The following is a 26,856-nucleotide window of genomic DNA, read 5'->3' as shown; positions in this document are numbered from 1 at the left end:
AGCAAGTCTTTCTGGACTTGTCGGAAGAAAGCCGAACAACCCGGAGGAAATCCACATAGACAGAGGGAGGAACTGCAGACTCCGTACAGACAGTGACCCAAGCGGTACATATGGGTGGCACGATAGTGGTTAGCACTGTTGCTTCACAGCGCCAGGGTCCCGGGTTCGATTCCCGCTTGGGTCACTGTCTGTGCAGAGTCTGCACGCTCTCCCCCTGTCTGCGTGGGTTTCCTCCGGGTACTCCAGTTTCCTCCCACAAATCCCAAAAGACGTGCTTGTTAGGTGAATTGAACATTCTGAATTCTCCCTCTGTGTACCCGAACAGGCGCCGGAATGTGGCGTCTAGGGGCTTTTCACAGTAACTTCATTGCAGTGTTAATGTAAGCCTACTTGTGACAATAATAAAGATTATTATTATTAAGCTGGGACCCTGGTGGTGTGAAGCGACAGTGCTAACCACTGTGCTCCCGTCCTCACATCCACAGTAATATATGAACATCCGTTTTGCATTTTGTAGTCTGTGCATCCAGCCATCAAAATATAAGTTGCTAAAAGTTCTCCCTGCTACATTATCGTTTCAATTCTGGCACCTCTGCTCTGCTCCCACCCCTGGTGTCCCTGGATTTGGTTTAGAAAATATGGTTACCCTACTTACGAGGCCAGGAAGAGTGGAAGAGTCAAAATATCCTGTTTATTTTCCTGCAGTAGGTGAGTTTTTAACTGACATTGAAAGCACGGCAGCCGAGAAAAGTCACCTGTTAAATTCAGAGGAAAGCCACATTTCTCCACTTAAAACATTGGGAAATAAAGCCAAATTCTTTGGTCCACACTTCAAACTCCATATTTTCCCAACAACAAGAACTTGCATTTAAATAGTGCCTTTAACATAATTAAACATCCTAAGGTGCTTTACTATGTGTTGCAGGGCAGATTTGAACCAAGTTACCCCAGGTGAAATAAGGCCACATGATCAAAGGCTTATTCAAAGAGGTAGGTCTTAAGTAGCAACTTAATAAAGAAAACGCATCAACACAATGGGGCAAACGGCCTCCTTCTGCGCCAGAAATGTTTCTATTTTCTTCTTTGAAAGAGCAGAGAGATATCGGGAGGGAATTCCAGTGCAACGGGTTTAATCAGCTGAACAACTATAAATGGAGGAGTGATTGATAGGGTACAGAGATCTAGGTGAGGGTGGTGACTTAGGGCTGAAGGAGATTACATGGATGGGGAGGCCATCAATCAATTTGAAAACATGGATGAATTTCTTTTAATTGAGTCGTCGCTGTCTGAGAGTTGATGTAAATCACTGAGCACAGGGGAGATGGTTAATTGGGACCTGATAGGTGGTGCAGTGGTTAGCACTGCTGTCTCACAGCACCGAGGTCCCAGGCTCTGGGTCCCTGTCCCGTGTGGAGTTTGCACATTCTCCCCGTGTTTGCGTAGGTTTCACCCCCACAACCCAAAGATGTGCAGGTTAGGTGGATTGGCCAGGCTAAATTGCCCTTTCATTGGAAAAAATGAATTGGGTACTCCAAATTTTTTTTTTTTAAATTGGGTCCTGATGTGCATTATGACATGGGCACCAGATCTTTGAACGATCTCAAGTCTGCAGAGGGTGGAACATAGGAGGCCAGCCAAAGGTGTATCCAATAATCATGTTCAGATATAACAAAGGAATGGACAAGTGTTTCAGCAGCAGGTAAGCTGAGCCAAGGTCAAATGTGGGTGATGCAACAGAGATGGAAATAGGCAGACCTAGTGATGATGCTGATGTGCGATAGAGAGCTCCCCTCGGAGTCAAATATAGCATCAAGGCTGCGAATAGCCTGATTCAGGATCAGACCATTTCCAGGGGGAAGAATGGAGTCAATAGCAAGGAAAGAGTTTGTGACAGGGAACTGAACACAATGGCTTAATTAATAATTAAGTTCATAAGTCAATTCTTTCTTAAACCCCTTTGCCTGGCTCCTACTTCAAGACCCTGCTTAAAACCTACCTCTTTGACCAAGCTTTTGGTCACCCTCATAGAATCCCTACAGTGCAGAAGGCCATTTGGCCCATTGAGGCTGCACTGACCCTCCGAAAGAGCACATTACCTAGTCCCACTCCTCCACCCTATCCCCATAACCCCACCGAACCTGCCCATTTTTGGACGCTACGGGCCAATTTAGCATGGCCATCTTTGAACCGTGGGAGGAAACCGGAGTAAGCTACTCAAGTTCCATAACCAGAGCTACCCGGAGGAAAGCCACGCAGACACGGGGGAGAACGTGCACACTCCACACAGACCGTCTCCCAAGAGCGGAATCAAACCCGGGTCCCTGGGGCCACGAGGCAGCAGTGCTAAGCACCCCGCCTCCTCGTTTAGACAGCACCCAATATGCCGATGCTCCGCACGGCTCCTCGGGGCGTGATTCTCCGCTAGAGGGGCTACATAGTGTGAACAGAAAATGCTGACATTGCTGGCGTGACAGTGTTTCAGCACCCTGTGGCCATTTATCTGTCCTTCAAATACTAAATGTAAGATTTATTGGTGATGGAAGAGGGTCATATGAACTGATAGCTGAACCCTTTTCTTTCCTCTCTGAGTAAAATAAATCTTGAGCTAAATCATACAGGTGAGCACTTCCAAGTTGTCTGCACCTGGCGCGGGTGAACGCCTCCTCACCTGTCCAGAGCCGGTGGGGGGGGGATGGGCGGAATCTCACGAGCGTTCAAAAGGACGGGATTACTTTCGTGAGAGGGGGGCGGACTATTTTTTCTCCCAGCGCGGAGGAGGTGTGATTGTGACGTCACCGGCGGCGCAGGCGCCATTCGGAGGTGGAAACTGAGATGGTAGGGAGGGGAAGAGAAAAAAGGCGGGGCCTGGCGAAGCGCCGCTTGCCCCCCCCCCCCCCCCCCCCCGGAGGGAATGGCGGCGAGGCGGCGTGAGCCGCCGGAAGTGACGGCGCGGGCCAGAGCTTATAAAGAGCGGCGAGCCGAGCGGGCTGACCCTCCGATCCCCGGCTGTGTGTGTGTGTGTGTCCCGTGTGCACCAAGGCTCCATCCGAGCTCTCCCGTCAGCACACTTTTCTGTTCTATCTCTATCCATAAATGATTTAAAAAAAAGAAAAAAAATTTAAAAAACCGGAAAAAATCTTACCCAAAAAAATTTCAAAAGGAAAAAAAATCCCCTTAAAAAAAAAGAAGCCGGGCGTGTGTGTGTGTGTGTGTGTTGCTGTGTGTGTGTTTGAGTGAGAGAGTGGTTAGTGGGGGGGGGCGGGAGGGAAAAGAGAGAAAATAAGAAAAAAAAAAACCAACCGAAATCATCAAATCTTTTAAAGAAGAAGAAGAAAAAAAAAAGGAAGCGCCGAGAAGATTTAACGTCTGGAGGACCGAGAGAGGAGAGGAAAAAAAAAGGCAAATTAAAAATAAACCGACAGGAGGAGGAGGAGGAGAAGCCTCGAGCCGGAGGGATCGTCACAAGGAGACGGCGAGAGCGAGAGGAAAGTACCTTACAGGCCGGATTTCCACTCCAGCCGGGCCCGGCCTCTCCCCGCCCTCTCTCTCTCTCTTCACCCCTTTTTAAAACGCCTGGGGGGAGGGTTTTCAAACCACCTCCTCCCTTCATTATTTTTTATATTCTTTTCGCCCTCGTCCCGGGTTCTCTCTTTTTATTTTTGAGTGAGTGAAGTTTCCCCCCCCCCCCCCCCCCCTCCTCTGTCTCCGCCGCCATGAACCCCAGCGCCCCCAGCTACCCCATGGCCTCGCTCTACGTGGGCGACCTGCACCCCGACGTGACCGAGGCGATGCTGTACGAGAAGTTCTCGCCGGCCGGGCCCATCCTCTCCATCCGCGTGTGCCGGGACATGATCACCCGCCGCTCGCTGGGCTACGCCTATGTCAACTTCCAGCAGCCGGCCGACGGTGAGTGTAAAGCTTTTTGGGGGGGGGGGGGTTGTGTTTTTTTTGGGGCGGGAGGGGGTGTTGGGTAAGGGTCTTCCCCCCCCCCCCCCCCCATCTCCAATACTGAGAGATTTTAGGGGGGCGGGGGGGAGGAGAGATGTCGGCACCACGTGAAACGGCCTCCAGGCCCCAGTCACACTCTGCTTGAATTCGGTTTTAAATCACCCCCCCCCCCCCCCCCCCGCCGCCGCCGCCGCCGCCGCCGCCGCCGCCGCGTAGGTCTCGGGCTCATGTCGAAGCCCCCCCCTCGCCTCTTTCCCTCCTACATAATATATATTAAACGGCTGGAGGCCCGAGCACACATTCCACTCCCTCCCCAAATTGCCTACTTTTACAGCCACCATGTGGTGCGTCTCGTAAAGCGCGGCCTCCCGACACGAGTTATAATTCTGTCTCTCTTCCCTCCCCACACACACACACAGTTGTAAGTGGGGCGTGGAAGGAGGGACCCATCGGTCCATATTTAAAAAAAAAAACGAATATTATATTCTCCACTCTTCGTGGCTGAGTTTGATTAGGGGGTTCCATGTGTTCGCGTGAGAGTTGCCTCGCTCATTCCTAAACTTTTCAGTGTGGTCTGCTGCAATTTGTCAAGATGTGCCACCCAGGTTCTCCTCTCGCTCCACCCCCCCCCCCCCCCCCCCCCAAAGTCCTGGTTGAGGTCAGCTGAGCTTGCATGTCATGCCGCTGATTTGGTGTCGACTAGTAGTAATCGGATCGGGAATCAGAATTATTCAGCCACTTGCTGAATAATAAACCTGCTGAACCATCAGCGGGAATGCCATGTTACAGGGTTATTCGTGAAATGTATAGTGCTGCATCAGGTAGCTTAGTGGTAGCAATTGTACCTTTGTCCAGAGGCTGTAGGTTCAAATTCCACTTCAGCCATGTGCGTAGATAATCTACACTGATATTTCAACACAGTACTTGCTGAAGGAGGCTTCACTGATTGTTGCAGGTGCCATCTTTTGGAGGAGCTGTTAGACTGAGACCCCCATCATTCCACTCAAGGAAATGAGACCCCATGAATCTGTATAACAGCAACTAAGTTCTGCCATTGTTCTGGTTAACATACTTGAGCAATGTTGCCAAATTGGATTATTTGACCATTTAACTCGTTACTATTTAAGGATCTTTGTGCAATTAGTGCCATGATTTGTTACATTACAACTGCAACTACACATCAAAAGTTTTAAGTGTTTTGCGATGTCCTGAGGTCATCCTATATAAATGCCACTATACAATGCAAGTTCAATTGTTTGCACTTAGTTCCTCGAGTAGTATGCGTCAACTAAATCTATTTTGGCATTATAACACATTTTTATAGTGGTCCAGGTAAGCCAGTGCAGCATATCTAAATCAGCAGGGTGGAAATTGAGAAAATTAATCCACTGACTTGTAAATGTTCAAGGGGCCCTAGTGTGTACATTTGGTGCCATAATGTGTTGCCCTTGTTGGCGAATGAGCAAGCTGTAAGCAAACACTTTGTGTTGGGTGAAGCTAAATGTCATATCAGATGAGTTGCACACTAGCTGCCTCTGTGAATCAATTGCACAGTTGAGTAACTCTTGCACTGCCCAGGAAGGCCAGGACACTGCTGCATTAGTTGATCTGAGGAATGTACCTTGAGGAATAATTGTCCCATTATGGGGAAGGTGATGAAACACATGGCAATATGTATGTTGTTTGGGTTGAACTTCATGGTGGTTCCCATAATTAGCATGCAGACATTAGCTGGGGCATGAAGAAGCTGGTGCTGCAGCTAATGTGGATCACTGCCTTCAAGGAAAGGAAAAGCTGTGCAATGTTCTGAATGAAAGAACTTTAATCTAGGAACGTATCAGCTGACTTCAGATCCGATGTGTCCTCTTGTGTCTTTATATAGATCATAAGTCTTGTATTGAAATGCCTTGTCAGTTGTAGGTGTTTTCTAAAATTTGTTTTGGCACTGTAGAAGACATACCCTTTAGCTGTGAGTTCAGGTGATTTGAGTGTTGGCTAAATTCACAATAATACAGAGTAAGCCATGACAGGGCAGGGTCAGGCTGCTTTTGTCTGATGTTGAGTGCCCATTCTTGGGATTGAGGAGTCTCTTCTTTTTTTAAAAATTTGAGTACCCAATTTTTTCCAAATAAGGGACAATTTAGCGGGGCCAGTTCACCTACTCTGCACAAGACGTTGGATTGTGGGGTGAGCCCCACTCAAACAAGGGGAGAATGTCTAAACACCACACGGACAGTGACCCGGGGCCGGGATCGAAGGGATTGAGGAGTATGCGTGTTTAATGACGCTGGCCTAAGGGCAAAGAAGCAACACTGCTAAGAAAGACACTTTCCAAATCTGCGGAATTAGAAAATTCAAAAAAAGGTTGAAACAGATAAGAATGGGATCAAAAATGAAGGCCTGCATCATTATTTTTGAAACCGATATTTAGTATAGTTTGAAAATCCTGTCACCTAACTCACACTGTTCTAATATTGTCTTTTCCTTCAATTGAGGATTCCCCTTGCCTATGATTGATGGGGCCCTCGATTGTCTTGCATTTCCTGCACACTCTCCCCTCCCTTCTCCACATTAGGATTCCCAATGTCCTTATCTTGCACTCCACCACCTTTCACATTCGCAGACCGCCATTGCTGCCACCTCTGACATGATGTCACCACTAAACAAACATTTCCCTTTCTACCTCATTCAATCTTACAAAGCAACCATTTCTTCCTGAACTCTGGTGTCTTGGACCACCACCACTGATTCCTCCCTTTCCTCTGCAAACAGAGGAGATACAACATCTGTCCTTCTACCTCCTTTCCCGCCATAATCCAGAGCATCAAATACTAAGCTTGTGCTGCTTTATGTTAATAGACTGTAGTCAGTGTTTAACTTGAACTCCTTTATATTTCTCATTCTGGAATCAAGCCCTAAAAGGATGTTGGTGACCATGGGCTTCCATTGGATTGGTCCATGATTATGCTGAACAAAGTACTGCAGTGGTTTGCCATTGCCTTCTGCAGTACAGTGGACCATACTGCCTGTCATCAAGCATATTGGAAGGATTTAAGCTGATTATGCCATGTTTGGTCACATTCTGTGGCCATCAAGTCCTGAAGTTGGATTTTAACCCAGAATTTCTGGCCCAGAGATAGGGACCACTGTGTTAGGGCCTCCTAATTTCCCCTACATTCAGGACACCAAACCAAGATTGGATGGCCGCTTGTGCATTGTCCATTAAGCTTGCAAACATGATCCTGGGCTTCTAGTCGGCTGTCATTTTAATTCTTTGCTGCACCTCCTCGGTTAGCCTTCTAATGAAACTCAGCCAAAGCTTGAGGTAGAAACCTACTCTTTCAAGCCCTAGACTCAACACGGAGTTGAACAATTCGAGATCCTAGTCACTGCTCCTGTTGTTTTGGACAGCAGATGTTCCTAATTATTGCCATTTACACCTTCTCCAGATCCAGCTGTTGATTTTGCATGTCCCTTTCACCTTGCACCATTAAACCTTCTGCTATTTAATCACTCGTGTCTTCTACTTTATCACTGGCATTCCCTTTTGTTCTTTCCTGTCTCCCCCTTTTTGCTGCGAATGTACCTGCTTGAAACTTACAATATTTTGTTAACTTTCCAGTTCTTAAGAAAGGTCAGTGGCCTGAAACATTAACTCTAATTCCATCTCCATAGATGCTGCCCCACCTGCATCGTCTGATTTTATTATTGTCGGGTCACTTTCAGCATTGTGACACATGAGCTTGTTTTTTGTTATCACTAGGGTGCTCACATCATAGAATTTCCAACATTCTGAATGTTAACAGTGGATTCCTGTACTTGTGAATAGTGAAGTTTATACAAAATTGGTGAACCTTTTAAGTATGAAGATGGCTATGAAATCACTAAATAAAATATTTAACTTCAGTAAAAGAATATGTTACTGAATTGAATCTAAAGAGGAATGGAGTGCAAATTCGAAATCATTGTACATATTTCCATAAGCTGTGTCGATGAGTTGTAGCTACTAGCATTTAAATTTTATGTTAGGCCCTTATAAGGAATGGGAAAATTAACATGATCCGATTGGCAGAGCAGTCTCCTCTCCAAAGAATAAAGTAAAATACAGATAACATATGGTGTACTGAAACCAATTACTGATAAACAGTTTCACTGTCCCTGGAAAAGTAATTTTATTTGTGGATTGGTAAATTTCTTATAATAAATTGACATTTTTAAAATGAATGCTATTTTGGTGTGTACCTTATTCCACAGTGTATATCCCCCAATCATTTCGTTTTCTCCCTGTAAAATGAGATTTCAAAAACGATGGATACAAAATACATTTTGCTTCCTGGTTTACTGAGAACACGTGTGATTGGCTGATTACCGTGCTTGATGACATCACGTGCTAGATGCCTGGAGATCCCCATGACTTGGCACTAGATGCATACTGATGGAAAAGCAGAAACGCACATTGCAGATCATTGTGGCCAGCCTTCTTGGAGAGATCACTGGCACGTGTTGTCGCATCACCCTTGATGACAAAATCCAATCAATTATATTCTTCCATGCCTGTGGAAGCAAAAAATTTAAGGCTTGCATGACATAACTAGTTCAGCTAATATATATTTCGGGGGCTAGAGGTTGAACAGAAAGGAAGAACCCTGCACAATAACAACATTCTAGGTCAACCTATTGGATGTGGATTGAATTAGCTGTGTGTGAGATGTTGGCGATATTAATTTGTGGATACTCCATTGGCTTGCTTATGATTGCATCATATTTCTGTGCATGATGCAAAGTCCTTCCCTGGCGGCACAGTGGCATAGTGGTTAGCTGCTTCACAGTGCCAGAGACCTGTGTTTGATTCCGACCTTGGGTGACTGCTGTGAATTTTGCACGTTCTTCCTGTGTTCACGTGGGTTTCCTCTGGGTGCTCCATTTTCCTCCCACAGTGCAAAGATGTGTAGGTTAGGTGGGTTGGTCAGCTAAATTGCCCTTTAGTCTCCACACAATTAGGTTGTGTTTGGGGATAAGGTGGGGTGTGGTCCTTGGTAGGGTGCTCCTTTGGATGGTTGGTGCAGACTCATAGAACATAGAACAGTACAGCACAGAACAGGCCCTTCGGCCCCCAATGTTGTGCCGAGCCATGATCACCCTACTCAAACCCACGTATCCACCCTATACCCGTAACCCAACAACCCCCCCCCCCTTAACCTTACTTTTATTAGGACACTACGGGCAATTTAGCATGGCCAATCCACCTAACCCGCACATCTTTGGACTGTGGGAGGAAACCGGAGCACCCGGAGGAAACCCACGCACACAGGGGGAGGACGTGCAGACTCCACACAGACAGTGACCCAGCCGGGAATCGAACCTGCGACCCTGGAGCTGTGAAGCATTTATGCTAACCACCATGCTACCCTGCTGCCCTCACTGGGCTGAATGGCCTCCTGCACTGTAGTGATTTACCCTTTTAGCCGAAGAGGTATTTTTTTTATTGTCCAGACCGTCAAGCATCCGTAGCAAGGCACAAATGGGGCCAGTTCATTATTCGATGAAGCTGAAATGTAAAGTCCTTCAGATGCTGGCTGCAATCCATTTTTGACAAATTGTTGATCTAAGGAAGTGTTCCATACTAAAAAAAAATTCTCTCCTCCCCTCAGCCGAGCGTGCTTTGGATACAATGAACTTCGATGTTATCAAAGGCAAGCCTGTTCGTATCATGTGGTCTCAACGTGACCCATCTTTACGGAAATCTGGAGTTGGCAACATCTTCATTAAGAACTTGGACAAATCCATTGATAACAAAGCCTTATATGACACATTTTCAGCTTTTGGAAACATACTTTCTTGCAAGGTGAGAATTAATGAGCGCTCAATTGACTAGAACCCATTTTCCTAGTTGGCAAACAAACATTTTGGTGATTAATTTACCTGTTTCCTTAATCATGATTAATATTTCCCCAGTTTTCTATTAAGAGTAAACAATTCCCAGTTTTTCAACCTCCGATGCCTGAAGCTGGATCTCTTCTTTTCATACTACCTCCAGTGCTTGGATGTTGAAGAGAGTATTCTACATGTGGATGTTTCAATGCCATATACAGTCTCTGACATACATAAATTTGATACATCTCCCAATTCAGTTAGATTTCCTTTATAGGGCTGTACACTATTCCAGGACCTGCAGCCTCGCGCGCCGTGAGGTCCCAGGTTCGATCCCAGCTCTGGGTCACTGTCCGTGTGGAGTTTGCACCTTCTCCCCGTGTTTGCGTGGGTTTTGCCCCCACAACCCAAAGATGTGCGGGGTAGGTGGATTGGCCATGCTAAATTGCCATTTAATTGGAAAAAATTAATTGGGTACACCAAATTTATTTTTTTAAAAGAAAATAGGAGCAGGAGTAGACTATTTGACCCTTCGAGCCTGCCCCACCATTCGTTATGATCATGACTGATCATCCAACTCCTGTTCCCGCTTTCCCCCCATATCCATTGATCCCTTTCTCTCCTAGAGCTTTATCTAACTTCTTCTTGAAAGCATGCAGTGATTTTGGCCTCAACTGCATTCTGTGGTACAGAATACCACAGGCTCACCACTCTCTCGGTGAAGAAATTTCTCATCTCAGTCCTAAATGGTTTGCCCCGTATCCTTGGATTGTGACTCCTGTTTCTGGACTTCCTGCCATCGGGAATATTCATCCTGCACCTACCCTGTCTAGCCCTGTTACTATTTTAAAGGTTTCTATGAGATCCTCCAACAAAGATAATCCTAACTGGCTCAGTCTCCTCATCAATCCTGCCATCCCAGGAATCAGTCTGGTCAACCTTTGCTGTACCCTTCCTTCGATGAAGAGACCAAAACTGCACACACTATTCCAGTTGTGACAAAGGCCCTGTATAGCCAGGCTTCCCTGCTCCTAGCCCCCTCACTATGAAGGCCAACATACCATTTGCTGCCTTCACCACCTGCATGCATGCTTTCAGTGACTGGTGAACAAAGACACCGAGGTCTTATTGCACTTTCCTCTTTGAATGTATAGCCATTCGGATAATCTGCCTTACTGTTTTTGCTACAAAAGTGGATGACCTCACCTTATACAGTACTTCATATACGTTGAAAAAAACTGTTTTGCTTAAGGAATGACATTCAGAACTTGAAACGCAAATGTTCACAGTTGTTAGCCCAAGTTGAGTTAAATTAAGCTCTTCCGGGGCGGCACGGTGGCACAGTGGTTAGCATTGCTGCCTACGGCGCTGAGGACCCGGGTTCGAATCCCGGCCCTGGGTCACTGTCTGTGAGGAGTTTGCACATTCTCCCCGTGTCTGCGTGGGTTTCACCCCCACAACCCAAAGATGTGCAGGGTAGGTGGATTGGCCACGTTAAATTGCCCCTTAATTGGAAAAAATGAATTGGATATTCTAAATTTATAAAAAAAATTTAAGCTCTTCCATCCATTGTCTCAAAATAATCATGAAATAAATGTTTCATAAAGTGACAAACTCACAATCGTGTCTTTGTCATATCTAGGCTGGAACTAATTAATTGCTCTTGTGCAGCAAAAGCAAAATACTGTGAATGGTGGAGATTGGAAGTAAAAACAATGTCCTGGAAACACTTAGCTGGTCTGGCAGCAACACATTGGACTCAAAAAGTTAACACTTTCGCTTTTCATGGATGCTGCCTGACTGCTGAGTTTTTCCAGCACTTTGTTTTTGTGGCTGGCCTGCTATTCTTCACACTGTAAAAACCAGCTTATCCAAAGCTATGTTGCCCATATCCCGCCTCACTCCTATCTTTACAAATTTGCACTGTCTCCAACACCTTCAATTTAAAATTCTAATCCCAGTCTTCAAGACCCTTCATGGACTTGAGTCTATCTCCCTGTTTCTCAATCACATAAAGCACTACCCTGGAATACTATGTCTACTCAGCTCTCTGAAGTATCCGTCCCTTCTTTCATCTCACCATTGGCAACTTTCTTCACCTATTATGGCCCAACGCTCTAGAAAATCTACCTCTGGCAAAATTTTGATCAGCTCCTAACATGCTGCTTAGGATCAACAGCTTTTTGGGCTGATTTACACATCTGTGACATGATTTTGGATGTTTTTATATGCTGAAGGCATTGTGCAAACAAAAATTATTGCATTGTCAAAAATGAAAGTTAATATAGAAAATACAAATTTGACTAGATCAGAAAATATTTAAGCCATGCTAAATAAACGCTGTGCAGTGTTAACCAAGGATTTTGTTCTCCCCAGGTGGTCTGCGATGAAAATGGGTCTAAGGGCTATGGATTTGTTCATTTTGAAACCCATGAAGCAGCAGAACGAGCCATCGAAAAAATGAACGGCATGCTTCTTAACGATCGTAAAGTGTATGTATATGTATTTTAAATAATCCACATTTTTCATTGGATTTTAGACTTAAAAGTAAGGCTACTGCAGAAAATAGAAATGATTACCATTAAAGAACAATGTACTGCCCATAAAATGCTGATTTAAACTTAATATTGCTTCTAGTTTCTAATTTATGGTAATGGGCGCAACATACTATGGATGCTAAAAAATGAAATATATACAGAAAATGCTGGGAAAATACAGCAGGTCTGGCAGCATTTGTGGACAGAAACAGTTAAATGTTTTGGATCTAAATGATCCTTCTACAGAACCACCCAAGATGGTAATGGGGTGTGGCAATTGGCGTCAACATTTCTGGACTGTAAAGGGCATTGGCAGGGGCTCATTCTGTTGGTAGCCTGGAGGAATAGGAATTAAAAGTAGTGTGTATAATTACTTTTAACATCATGCTTTCTATAGTTTTGTTGGTCGTTTTAAATCCCGCAAAGAGCGTGAAGCTGAGCTTGGAGCCAAAGCAAAGGAATTTACCAACGTATACATCAAGAACTTTGGGGAAGATATGGATGATGAGAGGTTGAAAGAAATTTTCAACAAATTTGGTGAGTTTCATTTCACTTTTGTGCCTATTTGTTACAGTCAATCCAGGTATCAGATTTTGGATCACGGAAGAGAGCGTGATTTTCCCTTGTTCTACTTGATCTGTGTGAAAACTTGTATTGTAGTTCTTGCTGATTTATTGTGATTAGTCATTGTGTGTGCTTTAAATATTTGGTATATTAATTTTTGTCTTGAATTTTACATTTTCTGAAATGTGCGTAAACAACATTGGTTATGATTGTACGCCTGGGATAGAATAGAACAGTACAGCACAGAACAGGCCCTTCGGCCCTCGATGTTGTGCCGAGCAATGATCACCCTACTCAAACCTACGTATCCACCCTATACCCGTAACCCAAACCCCCCCCCAACCTTACTTTTTAGGACACTACGGGCAATTTAGCATGGCCAATCCACCTAACCCGCACATCTTTGGACTGTGGGAGGAAACCGGAGCACCCGGAGGAAACCCATGCACACACGGGGAGGACGTGCAGACTCCACGCAGACAGTGACCCAGCCGGGAATTGAACCTGGGACCCTGGAGCTGTGAAGCATTTATGCTAACCACCATGCTACCGTGCTGCCCCTATGGCTGTTCTTCTTTGCCTTAGGTGGCATACATTGGATAATAATAATCGCTTATTGTCACAAGTAGGCTTCAATGAAGTTACTGTGAAAAGCCCCTAGTCGCCACATTCCGGCGCCTGTTCGAGGAGGCAGGTATGGGAATTGAACCCGCGCTGTTGACATTGTTCTGCATTACAAGCCAGCTGTTTAGCCCACTGTGCTAAACCAGCCCCAACATTGGATGTTGCAGAGCTGTGATAGCTATATACAAGAATAAGTTTGTGTCCTATTTAATTGGCATGAGTTTCGGGTTGCTAATCCTGATATCTTCTATAGGAATTAGCTTACCTATGAAGCCACAGCATCAAATCTCAGTCTGGACAAAGCCTTTTGGACTATATTGCCTGGCTTTAAGATTGGTGAGGTGCAGTACATGCTATTAACAATGGCATGTAAACAGATTTTTATTTTTGTTTCACTAGTGGTATTGTGTAAGCTCGTTCTGTATGGGCGGCACAGTGGTTAGCACTGTTGCCTCACAGCTCCAGGGTAGCGGGTTAAATTCCGGCCTCCGATGATCGTCTGTGTAGAGTTTGCACTTTCTCCCCATGTCTGCGTGTGTTTACTCCAGGTGCTCCGGTTTCCACCCACAGTCCAAAAATGTGCAGGTTAGGTGGATTGGCCCCTTAGTGTCCAAAAGGCTAGGTGGGGTTACTAGGTTACAGGGATAAGGTGGAGGCATTGGCTCTATCCAAGGGCTGGTGCAGACTCTATGCACTGTAGATTCTATGATTCTCAATTGTTAATCGTCTATAGGAAGATATTGGTCCTCAGCTAATTATGACCTGAGGAGCAGTGCTCCAAAAGGTAGTGATTTGAAGTAAACCTGTTGGACTTTAACCTGGTGTTGTAAGACTTCTTACTGTGTACAGCTACTTAAGCATAGTATATTAGGCATTCTAAAATAAAACAATGGTAGTGTTTTATGTGATTAAGAAACAGGGAGATAGACGATGTCCATGAAGTGTCTTGAAGACAGGGATTAGAATTTTAAATTGAAGGTGTATAACTGCTTCCATTAACTGAGATTCTGGCTTCATCAGTTAACCATTTGCCAGTGTGACTTGTCTCTTCCCCATCCCTTTGACCCTCTTCTGAGATGAAATTTCCTAAGAAACGCGCTGCGAGGTAATTTACAGATTTAGCAATTTCTAGGTTTTGTACTGAATCAAATAACCAGCAAAATTCATAAAGCATTTTGTGCAATCTTTTGTAGGAGCATTCCTGAGTGTCAAGGTCATGACTGATGACAGTGGAAGATCAAAGGGCTTTGGTTTTGTCAGTTTTGAAAAGCATGAAGACGCACAAAAAGTAAGCAATTGCAATTAAGACCTGTAATCCGATCAAGGGAATAGTCTAGAGAGATAATTTTCTGGATTGTGTTTTGTACATAGTTTTCAATTGATTTTATAGACATAATCTAGTATTAAGCCTTTTGCGGGTTTCTAGTCTTTGCAGTAGATCATTTGAAAAGCTCCAAGTTTCAGTTGTGCTGTTGGTATTTCTTGGGGTGGAAAAGAAGGGAGGGAATTGCATTGTGGCCTAATTTTCTGATGACTCTGAATGCTCTAATAGAGCCCAAGCATATATATGGCTCCTTGGATTTTCTCCTCCGTGTTTGTTTTGCACTGATTAGAGGTGTGTGCCAAGCAACTATGTCTTGGAATCATCTGTGTATGAATGATTTATGCAATCCTTTAAACGGCATTTCAACCTCTAATGACCATTAGCAGAAACAGTGGGGTGTGGCTACAACAGATTATTTTGGCCTTTAGTTTATGCTTTGACTGAAATTACACTCTGGACATTCCTGTTTTTTTAAACTCATGTATGCATTAATTAGGCTGTCGATGAGATGAATGGCAAAGAAATCAACGGAAGACAGGTTTATGTTGGCCGTGCCCAGAAAAAGGTTGAGCGACAGACAGAGCTGAAGCGCAAATTTGAACAGATGAAACAGGACAGGATCACAAGGTACCAGGTGAGCAGCATTTGCTGATGTTGGTAATCACGCTGACCTCGAGCAAGCAAAATTTTACCATTTTAAAATGGGCACCAGTAGGGCAGCACGGTGGCAGTTGCTAGCACTGCTGCCTCATAGCGCTGAGGTTCGATCCCGGCCCTGGGTCACTGTCTGTGTGGAGTTTACACATTCACCGTGTTTGCGTGGGTCTCACTCCCACAACCCAAAGATGTGCTGGCTAGGTGGATTGACCACACTAAATTGCCCCCTAATTTGGGTGGGGGGGAATTGTGTACTCTAAATGTATATTTTAAAAGTGTGCCAGAGATGTATGTATGGCTTTGTGTTCAGCTGGTTGAAAGTCACTTCTGGTAGTTGACTTTACTATTCTTAACAAAATGGCTACGGGGCTAGATTTTCATTGTTATTTTTGTTGAGCTGCAAACAGGTTACTCAACTGTTGGCTCACCTTAAAGGAAATGTTTGACCTAGCCTAGTTTTAAAATTTTTTTAGAGTACCCAATTATTTTTTCAATTAGGGGGCAATTTAGCATGGCCAATCCACCTATCCTGCACATCTTTTGGGTTGTGGGGGTGAAACCCACGCAGACACGGGGAGAATGTGCAAACTCCTCACAGACAGTGACCGAGGGCCGGGATTAGAACCTGGGTCCTCAGCGCCGTAGGCAACAATGCTAACCACTGCACCACTGTGCTGCCCTCGACCTAGCCTAGTTAAAGGTAAATATCGCCACAATCCCAGAAGACCATACGTCGCTCTCCCCTTTGAGAGCTGACTGGTGGTAATTTAATCTTTCATGGGGTCATCACATCTCAGGCAGGGGGCAAAGTTGAGAAGGTGGGGCCTTCATGAATAACCTCCGCCAGTACAGGAATTGAACAGCAGTGCTGGTGTTGGTCCACATCACAAACCAGCTGTCCAGCCAATTGAATTAACCAATCCCCCAGGCCACCCCCCCCCCCCCCCCCCCCTTTAGTTAAATGTAGATTCACCTCGAGAGTCAATGCATGCAGTTTGTCAATTTGTGGGTTAATACTAAGGCCATCAGTGATTTTTTTTTTTTTTTTGTTTCCCCCATGTGCAATCTTTGCTGAGTGCTGCTAGCAAAGATAGTTTTAAGTGATGTGATTGTTGTCAACCTGAATATTTGGGCATTCAGTTGCTGTTTCTGATATACTTGCCCCTCTGTGCACTACAAGGGCACACTTAACAGGTACCAAGTAGGGCAGCACGGTAGCACAGTGGTTAACGCTGTTGCCTCATGGCGCTGAGGACCCAGATTCGATCCCGACCCCGGGTCACTGTCCGTGTCGAGTTTTCTCCTAGTATCTGCGTGGGTCTCACCCCCACAACCCAAAAAGATGTGCAGGGTAGGTGAATTGACCACTCTATTGCCCCTTAATTGGAAAAAAAAGAATTGGATACTCGAAATTTATATATTAAAAGGCAGGTTCCACGTGTGCACCGGTGATACTCCTAGTTGTTTTAAGTATAATCTTTGGAGCTGATGGTAGCCCAATTCTTGTGCAAATTGCTTCTATTTCAAAGGAAAGAAAAATGTTTATTTTACCTGTAATGGGTTGATAATTCTGTATTGCAATAAAGGTTAATCCTGTCCTCAGAATGGCTTTATTGAATGGCCTCACGGTAGCATGGTGGTTAGCATCAATGCTTCACAGCTCCAGGGTCCCAGGTTCGATTCCCGGCTGGGTCACTGTCTGTGTGGAGTCTGCACGTCCTCCCCGTGTGTGCGTGGGTTTCCTCCGGGTGCTCCGGTTTCCTCCCACAGTCCAAAGATGTGTGGGTTAGGTGGATTGGCCATGCTAAATTGCCCGTAGTGTAAGGTTAATGGGGGGATTGTTGGGTTACGGGTTACGTGGGTTTAAGTAGGGTGATCATTGCTCGGCACAACATCGAGGGCCGAAGGGCCTGTTCTGTGCTGTACTGTTCTATGTTCTATGTTTAAATGTTTCTGTTGCTGAACAAAAGCTGATCCCAAAAATACATGTGATTTGGGCATCCCTGTAAGACCTATAATTTATTATACACCTCTGCTTGCCCATGAGAAGGCAGAAGTGAGCTACCTTCTTGAACCACTCTATATACTGCAGATAGTCCCACTGTGCTATCTGCTTGAGTTTCAGGATTTAAAACCAGAAGTCATGAAGGTGCAGTTAGGATGTTGTGTGACTTGAAGGTGGTAGTATTTCCATGTGCCTGCTGATCATGTTGTTCAAGGTGGTAGATGCGGATTTGGAAGGTGCAGTCAAAGGATTTGGTGCATTGCGTTTTATGATGCTTACTTACAGCCATGTTTCATCAGTGGTGGGTGGGGTGTTAAGCAGATAGGCTGCTTTGCCATGGATGGTGTTGTGCTTTTTTTGCAGTATTCATCCATGCAAGTGGAAAGTATTCTATTACACTAGCGACTTGCCCTTTGTGGTCAATGGTAAAGTGTTGGGGATTAAGGAGGTGAAGTGCTTTTTACAGAATACCTAGCCTACATGTAGTCACGCTGTTTATGTGGCTAGTCCAGTTAATCATCTGGTCAGTAGTGAGCCAAGGCTGTTGGAGATTTAGTGGTAATATTGCCTTGGGATACTGGTCAGACTGGTTGTTGGTCATTGTCTGGCACATGAGACTAATGTTACTTCCCACTTAGCCACAACTTGGATGTTTAGGTTTTGCTACATGCTGTCACGGACTGCTTTGTTATCTGGAATTGCAAACACAGCTGAGTGCCACAATTGTCATTGAACATTCCCACTTCTGGCCTTGAATAGGAAGGTCATTGAAGCAGCTGAAGATGGTAGGGCTTAGGACACTGCCCTGAGGAACTCCTCGATTGATGTCGTGGGGCTGAGATATAGAATGCATCATAGAATTTACAGTGCAGAAGGCGGCCATTCGGCCCACCGAGTCTGCACCGGCTCTTGGAAAGAGCACCCTACCCAAGGTCAACACCTCCACCCTATCCCCATAACCCAGTAACCCCACCCAACACCTAAGGGCAATTTTGGACACTAAGGGCAATTTATCATGGCCAATCCATTGGCATCCCAACACAACCATCTTCCCTTGTGCTCGGGATGACTGCAGACGTTGGAGATATATTCTCTTGCTTTTAATTTTACAAGGTGGCCACATTCTGTCAAACGTTAGTTTGATGTCATGGTAGTCACTCTCCATCACCTTTTCAGCTCGTTAGTCTATATTTGGGCCAAGGCTGTAAAGAGGTCTGAAGATTTGGAACACAAACTGAGAATTAATGAACAGTTTATTGATGAGCAAGTGCCTCTTGGTAACACAGTCAACAGTACCTTGCAGTACTTTGATTGGGGTGATGGGGCAGCTATAGGATTGTGTGATTTTTATGGACAAGATAACTGACAAGTAGAGGTGACGGTGTTTTAGCTGGACTGGGTGTGACTGTGTGACAGTGTTTTAGCTGGACTGGCTGTGACAGTGTTTTAGCTGGACTGGCTGTGACAGTGTTTTAGCTGGACTGGCTGTGACAGTGTTTTAGCTGGACTGGCTGTGACAGTGTTTTAGCTGGACCGGCTGTGACAGTGTTTTAGCTGGACTGGCTGTGACAGTGTTTTAGCTGGACCGGGTGTGAGTGTGTGTGACAGTGTGAGACAGTGTTTTAGCTGGACCGGCTGTGACAGTGTTTTAGCTGGACCGGCTGTGACAGTGTTTTAGCTTGACCGGCTGTGACAGTGTTTTAGCTGGACCGGCTGTGACAGTGTTTTAGCTGGACCGGCTGTGACAGTGTTTTAGCTGGACCGGCTGTGACAGTGTTTTAGCTGGACCGGCTGTGACAGTGTTTTAGCTGGACCGGCTGTGACAGTGTTTTAGCTGGACCGGGTGTGACAGTGTTTTAGCTGGACCGGCTGTGACAGTGTTTTAGCTGGACCGGCTGTGACAGTGTTTTAGCTGGACCGGCTGTGACAGTGTTTTAGCTGGACCGGCTGTGACAGTGTTTTAGCTGGACCGGCTGTGACAGTGTTTTAGCTGGACCGGGTGTGACAGTGTTTTAGCTGGACCGGCTGTGACAGTGTTTTAGCTGGACCGGCTGTGACAGTGTTTTAGCTGGACCGGGTGAGTGTGTGTGTGACAGTGTTTTAGCTATACTGGAGAAACTTGGATAAAGGTGTGGTTAATTCTGGAGTCTGGATCTTCCTGGTGCTTGTTGGGTCACCAGAAGCCTTTGCTAAATCCAGTGCTTTCAGTGGTTATTTCAAACGTACTATTTAATTTCAACTTTATGGATGTTTTTCCATGACAGGGAGTCAACCTCTATGTCAAAAATCTGGATGATGGTATTGATGACGAGCGTCTACGCAAAGAATTTTCACCATTTGGCACAATTACCAGCGCTAAGGTATTAGTTTGTTTTATTTTCATTTCCATGCATGCTTGCATTTAGTGTAATACCTGTTGAAAGAGGTAACTATTTAGTGCCATTGTGTTGTGGAGGTAAATTAGTGGTAGATGGCATTTTTAAAAATTCAGTTTTAAATGCATCAAGTATTTTGCTTTATGTACAGGGCAGCGCGGCACAATGGTTAGCACTGTTGCCTCACTGCACTGAGGACCCGGGTTCAATCCCATCCCCGGGTCTCGGTCCATGTGGATTTTGCGCATTCTGTGTGTGTGTGTGTGTGTGTGTGTGTGTGTGTCACCTACCCCCCCACCCCCACCCCCCCCACAACCCACATGTGCAGGTAGGTAGATTGGCCAGGCTAAAATTGTACATTAACTGGGGGGAGGGATATAATTGGGTACTTTATTTTAAAAAAAATTAAAATTGCTTTTAAACCCTGGTGAGTTTATGGCTGGTGTAGTCTGTCCAATAGACATTGTGTAGACAACTGTTTTTGAAATGTTCAGATAATCTGATCAATGAATGAGTCAGTGATTTAGCAGGGTGAAATAATCATGTTATCTGTACAGGTGATGATGGAGCACGGACGCAGCAAAGGCTTTGGATTTGTCTGTTTCTCCTCTCCAGAAGAGGCCACCAAGGCTGTAACGGAAATGAATGGCAGGATTGTTAGCACCAAGCCCTTGTACGTAGCTCTGGCTCAGCGCAAAGAGGAGCGGCAAGCTCATTTAACAAACCAGTACATGCAGAGAATGGCGAGTGTCAGGGCTGTACCAAACCCTGTTATCAATCCTTATCAGCCTGCTCCACCCTCTGGATACTTCATGGCAGCTATTCCTCAGGTACATGTCTGTTGTATACTGGAAGGAACATTGGCAAGGAATATGCATATTTTATATTGTTAGAGTACATAGTGTTTATCTAGTGCACAAAAGAATGAGCCTTCTGGTACAAGTAGCATCTGTTTTATTTTAACTGCTTGATAAATTTAACAAAACTGTTTGTTCTCACAGGCTCAGAACCGTGCTGCATATTACCCAGCAAGCCAGCTTGCACAGCTTCGACCAAGCCCTCGATGGGCTGCTCAAAATGTCAGACCCCAACGTAAGTATATGAACCAGTTGGTAGTTTTACTGATTGTTTTAATCAGATAGTCATTTGTATGGTGTGAATCGTCATTGGGCCAATTCAGATTTCTCAATTTCTGTGAAATTGTTTTCTTTACCAGCATTCCAGAACATGCCTGGTGGCATGCGTCCAACAGGTCCTCGGCCACCAACTCTCAGTTCCATGAGACCCACTTCGGCTCAGGTGCCACGTGTCATGAGCACTCAACGTGTTGGTGAGTTGACTGTTAGTGAAGTGCTTTTTATAAACGATATCATGAAAAGTTCATATTTGTTTTCAAGTGCAGTTCCACTACATGCATCCAATCATTTATTTTGTAACTTCAAAGTATCCTGGAAATAATAGGTGGAATTTATTGCTCTCTTCATTGGCACTCCCAATCAATGAAGAGCTGTTGGCTCTTGATTAGTTTGCAACCCTTAATGGGCAGGACTGCTGCCCTGCGGTCCTTGATCTCTGGGGAGGCCTGCTGCTGCCCAATTAAATGCTTGATTGGCACTTAATGTGCCAGACCGTCTCAAAAATAACTGACAGGGCTCTCAGTGGCTCCTGTTTCCTCCCATTAAATGTCCAACCAGTTATTATGTGGAGATGCCGGCGTTGGACTGGGGTGAGCACAGTAAGAAGTCTTACAACACCAGGTTAAAGTCCAACAGGTTTGTTTCAAACACGAGCTTTCGGAGCACGGCATTCACCTGAAGAAGGAGCCGTGCTCCGAAAGCTCGTGTTTGAAACAAACCTGTTGGACTTTAACCTGGTGTTGTAAGACTTCTTACTGTGCGCAACCAGTTATTGTAATGGCCTAGTTCAGTATAATGGGTGAGAGAATGGTTAGGAGGATTGAAAATGAGGTAGCAGTGCATCTATCTGGCACTTTAAAAGAAGCAGGAAAATTATTGCATCCCTGTTTTTAATTTGTGCAATTGAAGAGACTTAAAGCTTTGCAGTGTCTGCTTGCCCTTTCATAAGTAGTAGTAAGTGGATGGAGGTAAAAGGAACAAATGTGGCACAAGCAGACACTGGGAGAATGTGCAAACTCCACACGGACAGTGACCTGGGGTGGGATCAAATCTGGGTCCTTGATGCTGTGAGGTGACAGTGATCACTACTGCGCTACCGTGCTGCCCAGGATGGTAATGTTTTATCTGCCACATTTCCATTAAAGGGGAATAGCACTTGATTGTGCAAGAAATTTATCATCTTCATTTGACCACCTCAACTTGGTTCAGTGCCTCATGCCTTAGACTAAGAAGCTCCCGTAGACTCTTAGCTTGGCTCCAAACACAAAGCATTGCCGAGGGGGTTCTGCGCTGTCTGGGGTGCTGTCTTTAAATGAAAAGGTTTAGCCCATGGCTGTTACTTTAATTGCTTGCAGTGCCTCATTTCCTTGCATTGCAACAGCGACTGCTTGAAGTATTTAATTTATTGTGAAGTGCTTTTGGGCATCTTGGGTCAAAAAACTTAAAAGCCAAAACATTTTTTACGGGCTTTCTCTTCAGCTCATGGGATGAATCAGGAATGTCCAACCTTAAAGCCTAGGGGCCATATTTCAAAATTACTCACTGAGCCACGGAACAAATTTAAATTGAGTGTTACACAATTTATTTGAAAAAGAGATGAAAATAACTTGCTGAATCAAAAAATAAATAATTAAAGATGAGTGTTAGAGTCTAATCGGGTGAGTACTTCAGGAGCTGCAGAGAGATGACTCATGGGCCAGGATGAGGAAGACTTTTCATTCAGTGGGCTGTGAAGTAACGGTCTTCAAAAATTGGCATCAACTAATTTTTGATGCTATTGTGTCCTGTCCATTTGCTTTGCCACAGTATCTGTGCCCGGCTTAATGAAGTGCCCATTATTCTCCCCTGGGTTGACTTGTCTTCAATTCTTTTGTGTGAAACTGAACAGATGATTTATAGGAAATGTTCTCTAATTACATTACTCAATGAATTCCAGGCCGTCTAACCACTAATAGGACAAGGAAGAATAAGAATACTGATCAATGCTTGCCTTTGTATAACTTTGTGGTAGTTCAGACAGTTGCAGCCTAAATGCTCTTTGAAGATGTTTGGAATTCTGGGAGTGTTTTATCTTTATTTTTTTGTAAGCCAATACAGCAACACAGACAATGGGACCTCGCCCTGGTGCTACTGCTCCTGGTGTCCGTTCGTTTACACAGTACAAATATGCTGCAGGAGTACGCAATCCTCAACAACATCTAAATGCTCAGCCTCCAGTTGCTATGCAACAGGTATATATGTTATGCAAATGTTCCTACTCCCAAGTATTTATGCTGCAGTGTCTTGTAAATGAAACTTGAAGTTTATGCAGAATATTACTACCACATGAGCCAGTCTAATAGGAAAGCCAATTGTGCCCTTACTGCTGTCCTGACAGCCATTAGTTTGTTTCTCATACGCCAGTCAGCAAACCTGACCCCAGTATATATGCAGTAAGTGTCAACCTTGGCTCAATTGAGTTTTGGGCTCATTATCTACTCCAAAGACTTGAGTACTAACCTAGAATGCATCTCAAGTGCATTGCTGAGTGAGTCTACACTGTCGTCTTTGGAATAAAACATTAAACCAATTCTTCCTTAACCAACATCAACATAACAGATTTTCTGTGTATTTATCTCATTGTTAGCTGTTGACCCTTGCTGTATGTAAATTGTCTGACACAATTCACTACATCACAGTACTACTACATTGAAAGTATTGAGAAATGCTTTCTGTCGTGTTTCTTGCTCTGTAAATTCACCGTTATTATAAACTTTCATCAGTAGTGCATGTTGAATACAGTTTGCCATAATTTCAACGATGGAAGTGGTTTTCTAATTACTTTTGAATATGTAATATGAGTAAAATATGCTGACATTTTAACACTGTTAAATGTGCCTGTTTAAATAGAATTAAGATGCAGTTGGCTCAGTGTTGGCATGGGACTTGTTAAATGATTGCACACATCATTGGTTTTAGATACAGCTGTTATTTACACTGGTTCTTGAGCTATTCTCCCAGTTTAGGTTTATTCTAGTAACAGCAATAGCCGCATCAACATAGGGTTTACTGATTGCTATCAGCAAACCCTTTCCATGCAGAGATCACTGGGTTACATCGACGCATGGAAGTAATGTATCTGGTGCTGTGTTATGGATGGTAATCAAGGGCAATTTTGATTCTGAGTTTGATTTTTCTAAAATATTGTAATCATCTGATGAAAATAACCTAACTTTGAAATGTCATTGAACGCTTTTCCTTTTCAGCCTGCAGTTCATGTACAAGGCCAAGAACCCCTGACTGCTTCCATGCTGGCTGCTGCCCCTCCCCAAGAACAGAAGCAGATGCTGGGTAAGAATTCCATTAAAGTTAATAAAGATGGATAGTAAATTGTTCTGTATGATGGTGAATTTGGTTTTGTGGTTGGTCATGGCATCTTTTTAAAATAAAATGTAGAGTACCCAATTATTTATTTTCCAATTAAGGGGCAATTTAGTGTGGCCAATCCACCTAACCTGCGCATCTTTGGGTTGTGGGGGTGAAACCTACGCAGACGCGGGGAGAATGTGCAAACTCCACACGGACAGTGACCCAGAGCTGGGATCGAACCTGGGTCCTCAGCGCCGTAGGCACGTGCCGCTCCCGGTCATGGCATCTTGATCATTGTATTTATGGTTAGCAGAGAGTAAGTTATAGTTAAAACCAGTGGCACTTAAAACATAAGAAATAGGAAATGGAAACTCCACATGCTCTGCCTTTTAATATCATCGTCGATCTTCAATTTTAGTCCACTTTCCCATTCCCTGCATCCCTTGATTCCCTGAGACCAAACATCTGTCTATTAAATATATTATATATTCCATGATCCTTAAATATATTCCATAACCCTCTGGAATTCCAAAGATTGACAACCTTTTGAGTAAAGAAATTTCCCCAATCTCAGTCCTAAATGATTGATGACCACTGCACTGTGTTCTAGGTTCCCAATCCATGGAGAACAAGCTCTCAGTGCCCAACTTGTTATTCCCCTTCAGAATTTTGAATGTTTCAACGAGATCACCCCTCGTTCTTTTCTTGACTCCAGAGAACACAGACCTAGTTTAATCAGCCTCTCATAAAACGCTCATCCCAAGGGCCAATGTAGAGAACCTTTGCACTGTCTCCAATGCAAGTATATTCTTCCTTAAATAAGGAGACCAAAATTGCACACCATATTCCAGGTTTCACCAAAGCCCTGTACAATTGTAACAATACTTTATTCTTGTACTCCAAACCCCTTTCAGTAAAGGCCAACATGTTATTTGCTTTCCTAATTGTTTACTGTATCTGCATGCTAACTTTTTATATTCTTTGTACAAATACACCCAAATCTGAGCATCTAACATATTGGATGCATTTTTTAAAAATTCTGCTTTTCCATTGCAACCAAAGTGAGTAGCTTCATACTCCCCCACAATATATACTCCAGCTTCCATCTTGTTGTCCATTCATTTAACCTGCCTATATCCTTTTGCAGTCTCTTTGTGACTACCTGACAGCTTACACTCTCATCTAGCTTAGTGCTGGCAGAAAACTTAGATTACTCTGTCTCTTCATTTAAGTCGTTAATATATATTGTAAACAGCTAAGACCTCCGGATTGATCCTTGTGACACTCCACCAGTCACAGCCAACCAATTTGAAAATGCCCCATTTATCCCTGCTGTCTACTTCCTTCCTGTCCAATAACCAATCTGCTATCTGTGCTAATGTATCATCCCCAAAACCATGAGCCCTTATCCTGTGTTTAACCTTTCATGTGGCACCTTATTTTTAAAAAAATAAATGAGTACCCAATTTTTTTTCCAATTAAGGGCAATTTAGCGTGGCCAATCCACCTAACCTGCACATCTTTGGGTTGTGGGGGGGATCCCACGCAGACACGGAGAATGCAAACTCCACACAGACAGTGACCTAGGGCTGATCGAACCTGGGTCCTCAGCGCTTTAAGCAGCAGTGCTAACCACTGCACCGTCCTATGTGGCACCTTATTGAATACCTCTTGGAAATCCAAGTATTCAACGCCTACCTATTGATTCCCCTTTATCTATACTTCTAGTTACATCCTCAAAAAATTTGTGTTTATAAAGCAGGATTTCCCATTCATCAAACACGTTGACTTGTTCTAATCATACTGTTCTTTTTGAAATGCATTGTTTTGTTTTTTTATCTGATTTTTATTGTAAAGTAGGGAGAAGGAAGAGGAAACAATGAGATGGCATCCCCTTTCAGGGAACCCCAACCCACTCCCCATCTCAAAAATGTTACTTTTTAGGAAAATATTGCCCACAACAGACGGAAGTCGAAATGCATTCTTAAGACTTCCTTATTAATAGATTCCAGCATGTTCCTTATGACTGTTAGACTAACTGGCCCTGGCCTGTGGTTCCCTGTTTTCTCGCTATCCTTTCTTAAAAAGTAGTGTGGCATTTGTTAATTTCCATGGTTCCAGAATCTAGGGAACTTTGGGGGGAACTTGATGGTCCATCGGGTCAAATACAACTTGTACCATTTCGCTGGTGCGTTTGCATGTTCCACATCCCTTCCATTATTAAATGGTGTGTAGGCCAATTAATGTGAATGACCCCTTTTATTATCTTTACCTACATGGGTTCAGTTTTTCTTACTGAGTGTCAATTTTCTATCATTGTTACGTGTGTTAATACTTCAATAGTGTTCTGTGGAGCCTTGCTCTCGCTCAAGGGCCTGATGATTTTGAGGTTTGAATTCACAAGTTTGTACGGGTCATATTTTAAATGAAATGAAAATCGCTTATTGTCACAAGTAGGCTTCAGATG

General features: G+C 44.2%; 1 protein-coding gene and 1 long non-coding RNA gene across 3 annotated transcripts in view; one reads left to right on the top strand and one right to left on the bottom strand.

Moving 5' to 3' along the window:
• The first annotated feature begins 3,257 nt into the window (after nucleotides 1-3,257).
• LOC119972767 (polyadenylate-binding protein 1) overlaps nucleotides 3,258-26,856 on the top strand; it is a 29,149-nt gene continuing 5,550 nt past the window's right edge. Inside the window, exons 1-12 of one of the 2 annotated variants that reach the window (XM_038810107.1) lie at nucleotides 3,258-3,906; nucleotides 9,600-9,793; nucleotides 12,196-12,311; nucleotides 12,754-12,893; nucleotides 14,738-14,832; nucleotides 15,365-15,502; nucleotides 19,795-19,890; nucleotides 20,463-20,735; nucleotides 20,907-20,997; nucleotides 21,122-21,235; nucleotides 23,130-23,272; nucleotides 24,287-24,371. In XM_038810107.1, the coding sequence (XP_038666035.1) occupies nucleotides 3,714-3,906; nucleotides 9,600-9,793; nucleotides 12,196-12,311; nucleotides 12,754-12,893; nucleotides 14,738-14,832; nucleotides 15,365-15,502; nucleotides 19,795-19,890; nucleotides 20,463-20,735; nucleotides 20,907-20,997; nucleotides 21,122-21,235; nucleotides 23,130-23,272; nucleotides 24,287-24,371 (1,678 nt within the window). In that variant the 5' untranslated portion in view covers nucleotides 3,258-3,713. The remainder of the gene's footprint in view (nucleotides 3,907-9,599; nucleotides 9,794-12,195; nucleotides 12,312-12,753; nucleotides 12,894-14,737; nucleotides 14,833-15,364; nucleotides 15,503-19,794; nucleotides 19,891-20,462; nucleotides 20,736-20,906; nucleotides 20,998-21,121; nucleotides 21,236-23,129; nucleotides 23,273-24,286; nucleotides 24,372-26,856) is intronic. The other variant, XM_038810108.1, reaches the window with a different exon arrangement.
• LOC119972769 overlaps nucleotides 8,269-26,856 on the bottom strand; it is a 56,890-nt gene continuing 38,302 nt past the window's right edge. Inside the window, exon 2 of the long non-coding RNA XR_005462151.1 lies at nucleotides 8,269-8,502. This is a non-coding gene — a long non-coding RNA (uncharacterized LOC119972769). The remainder of the gene's footprint in view (nucleotides 8,503-26,856) is intronic.

Source organism: Scyliorhinus canicula, chromosome 10, assembly GCF_902713615.1.
Source record: "Scyliorhinus canicula chromosome 10, sScyCan1.1, whole genome shotgun sequence".
Taxonomy (NCBI): Eukaryota; Metazoa; Chordata; class Chondrichthyes; order Carcharhiniformes; family Scyliorhinidae; genus Scyliorhinus; species Scyliorhinus canicula.
Note: the sequence above shows the minus strand (reverse complement) of the source record. Positions and strands in the feature narration are given on the sequence as shown.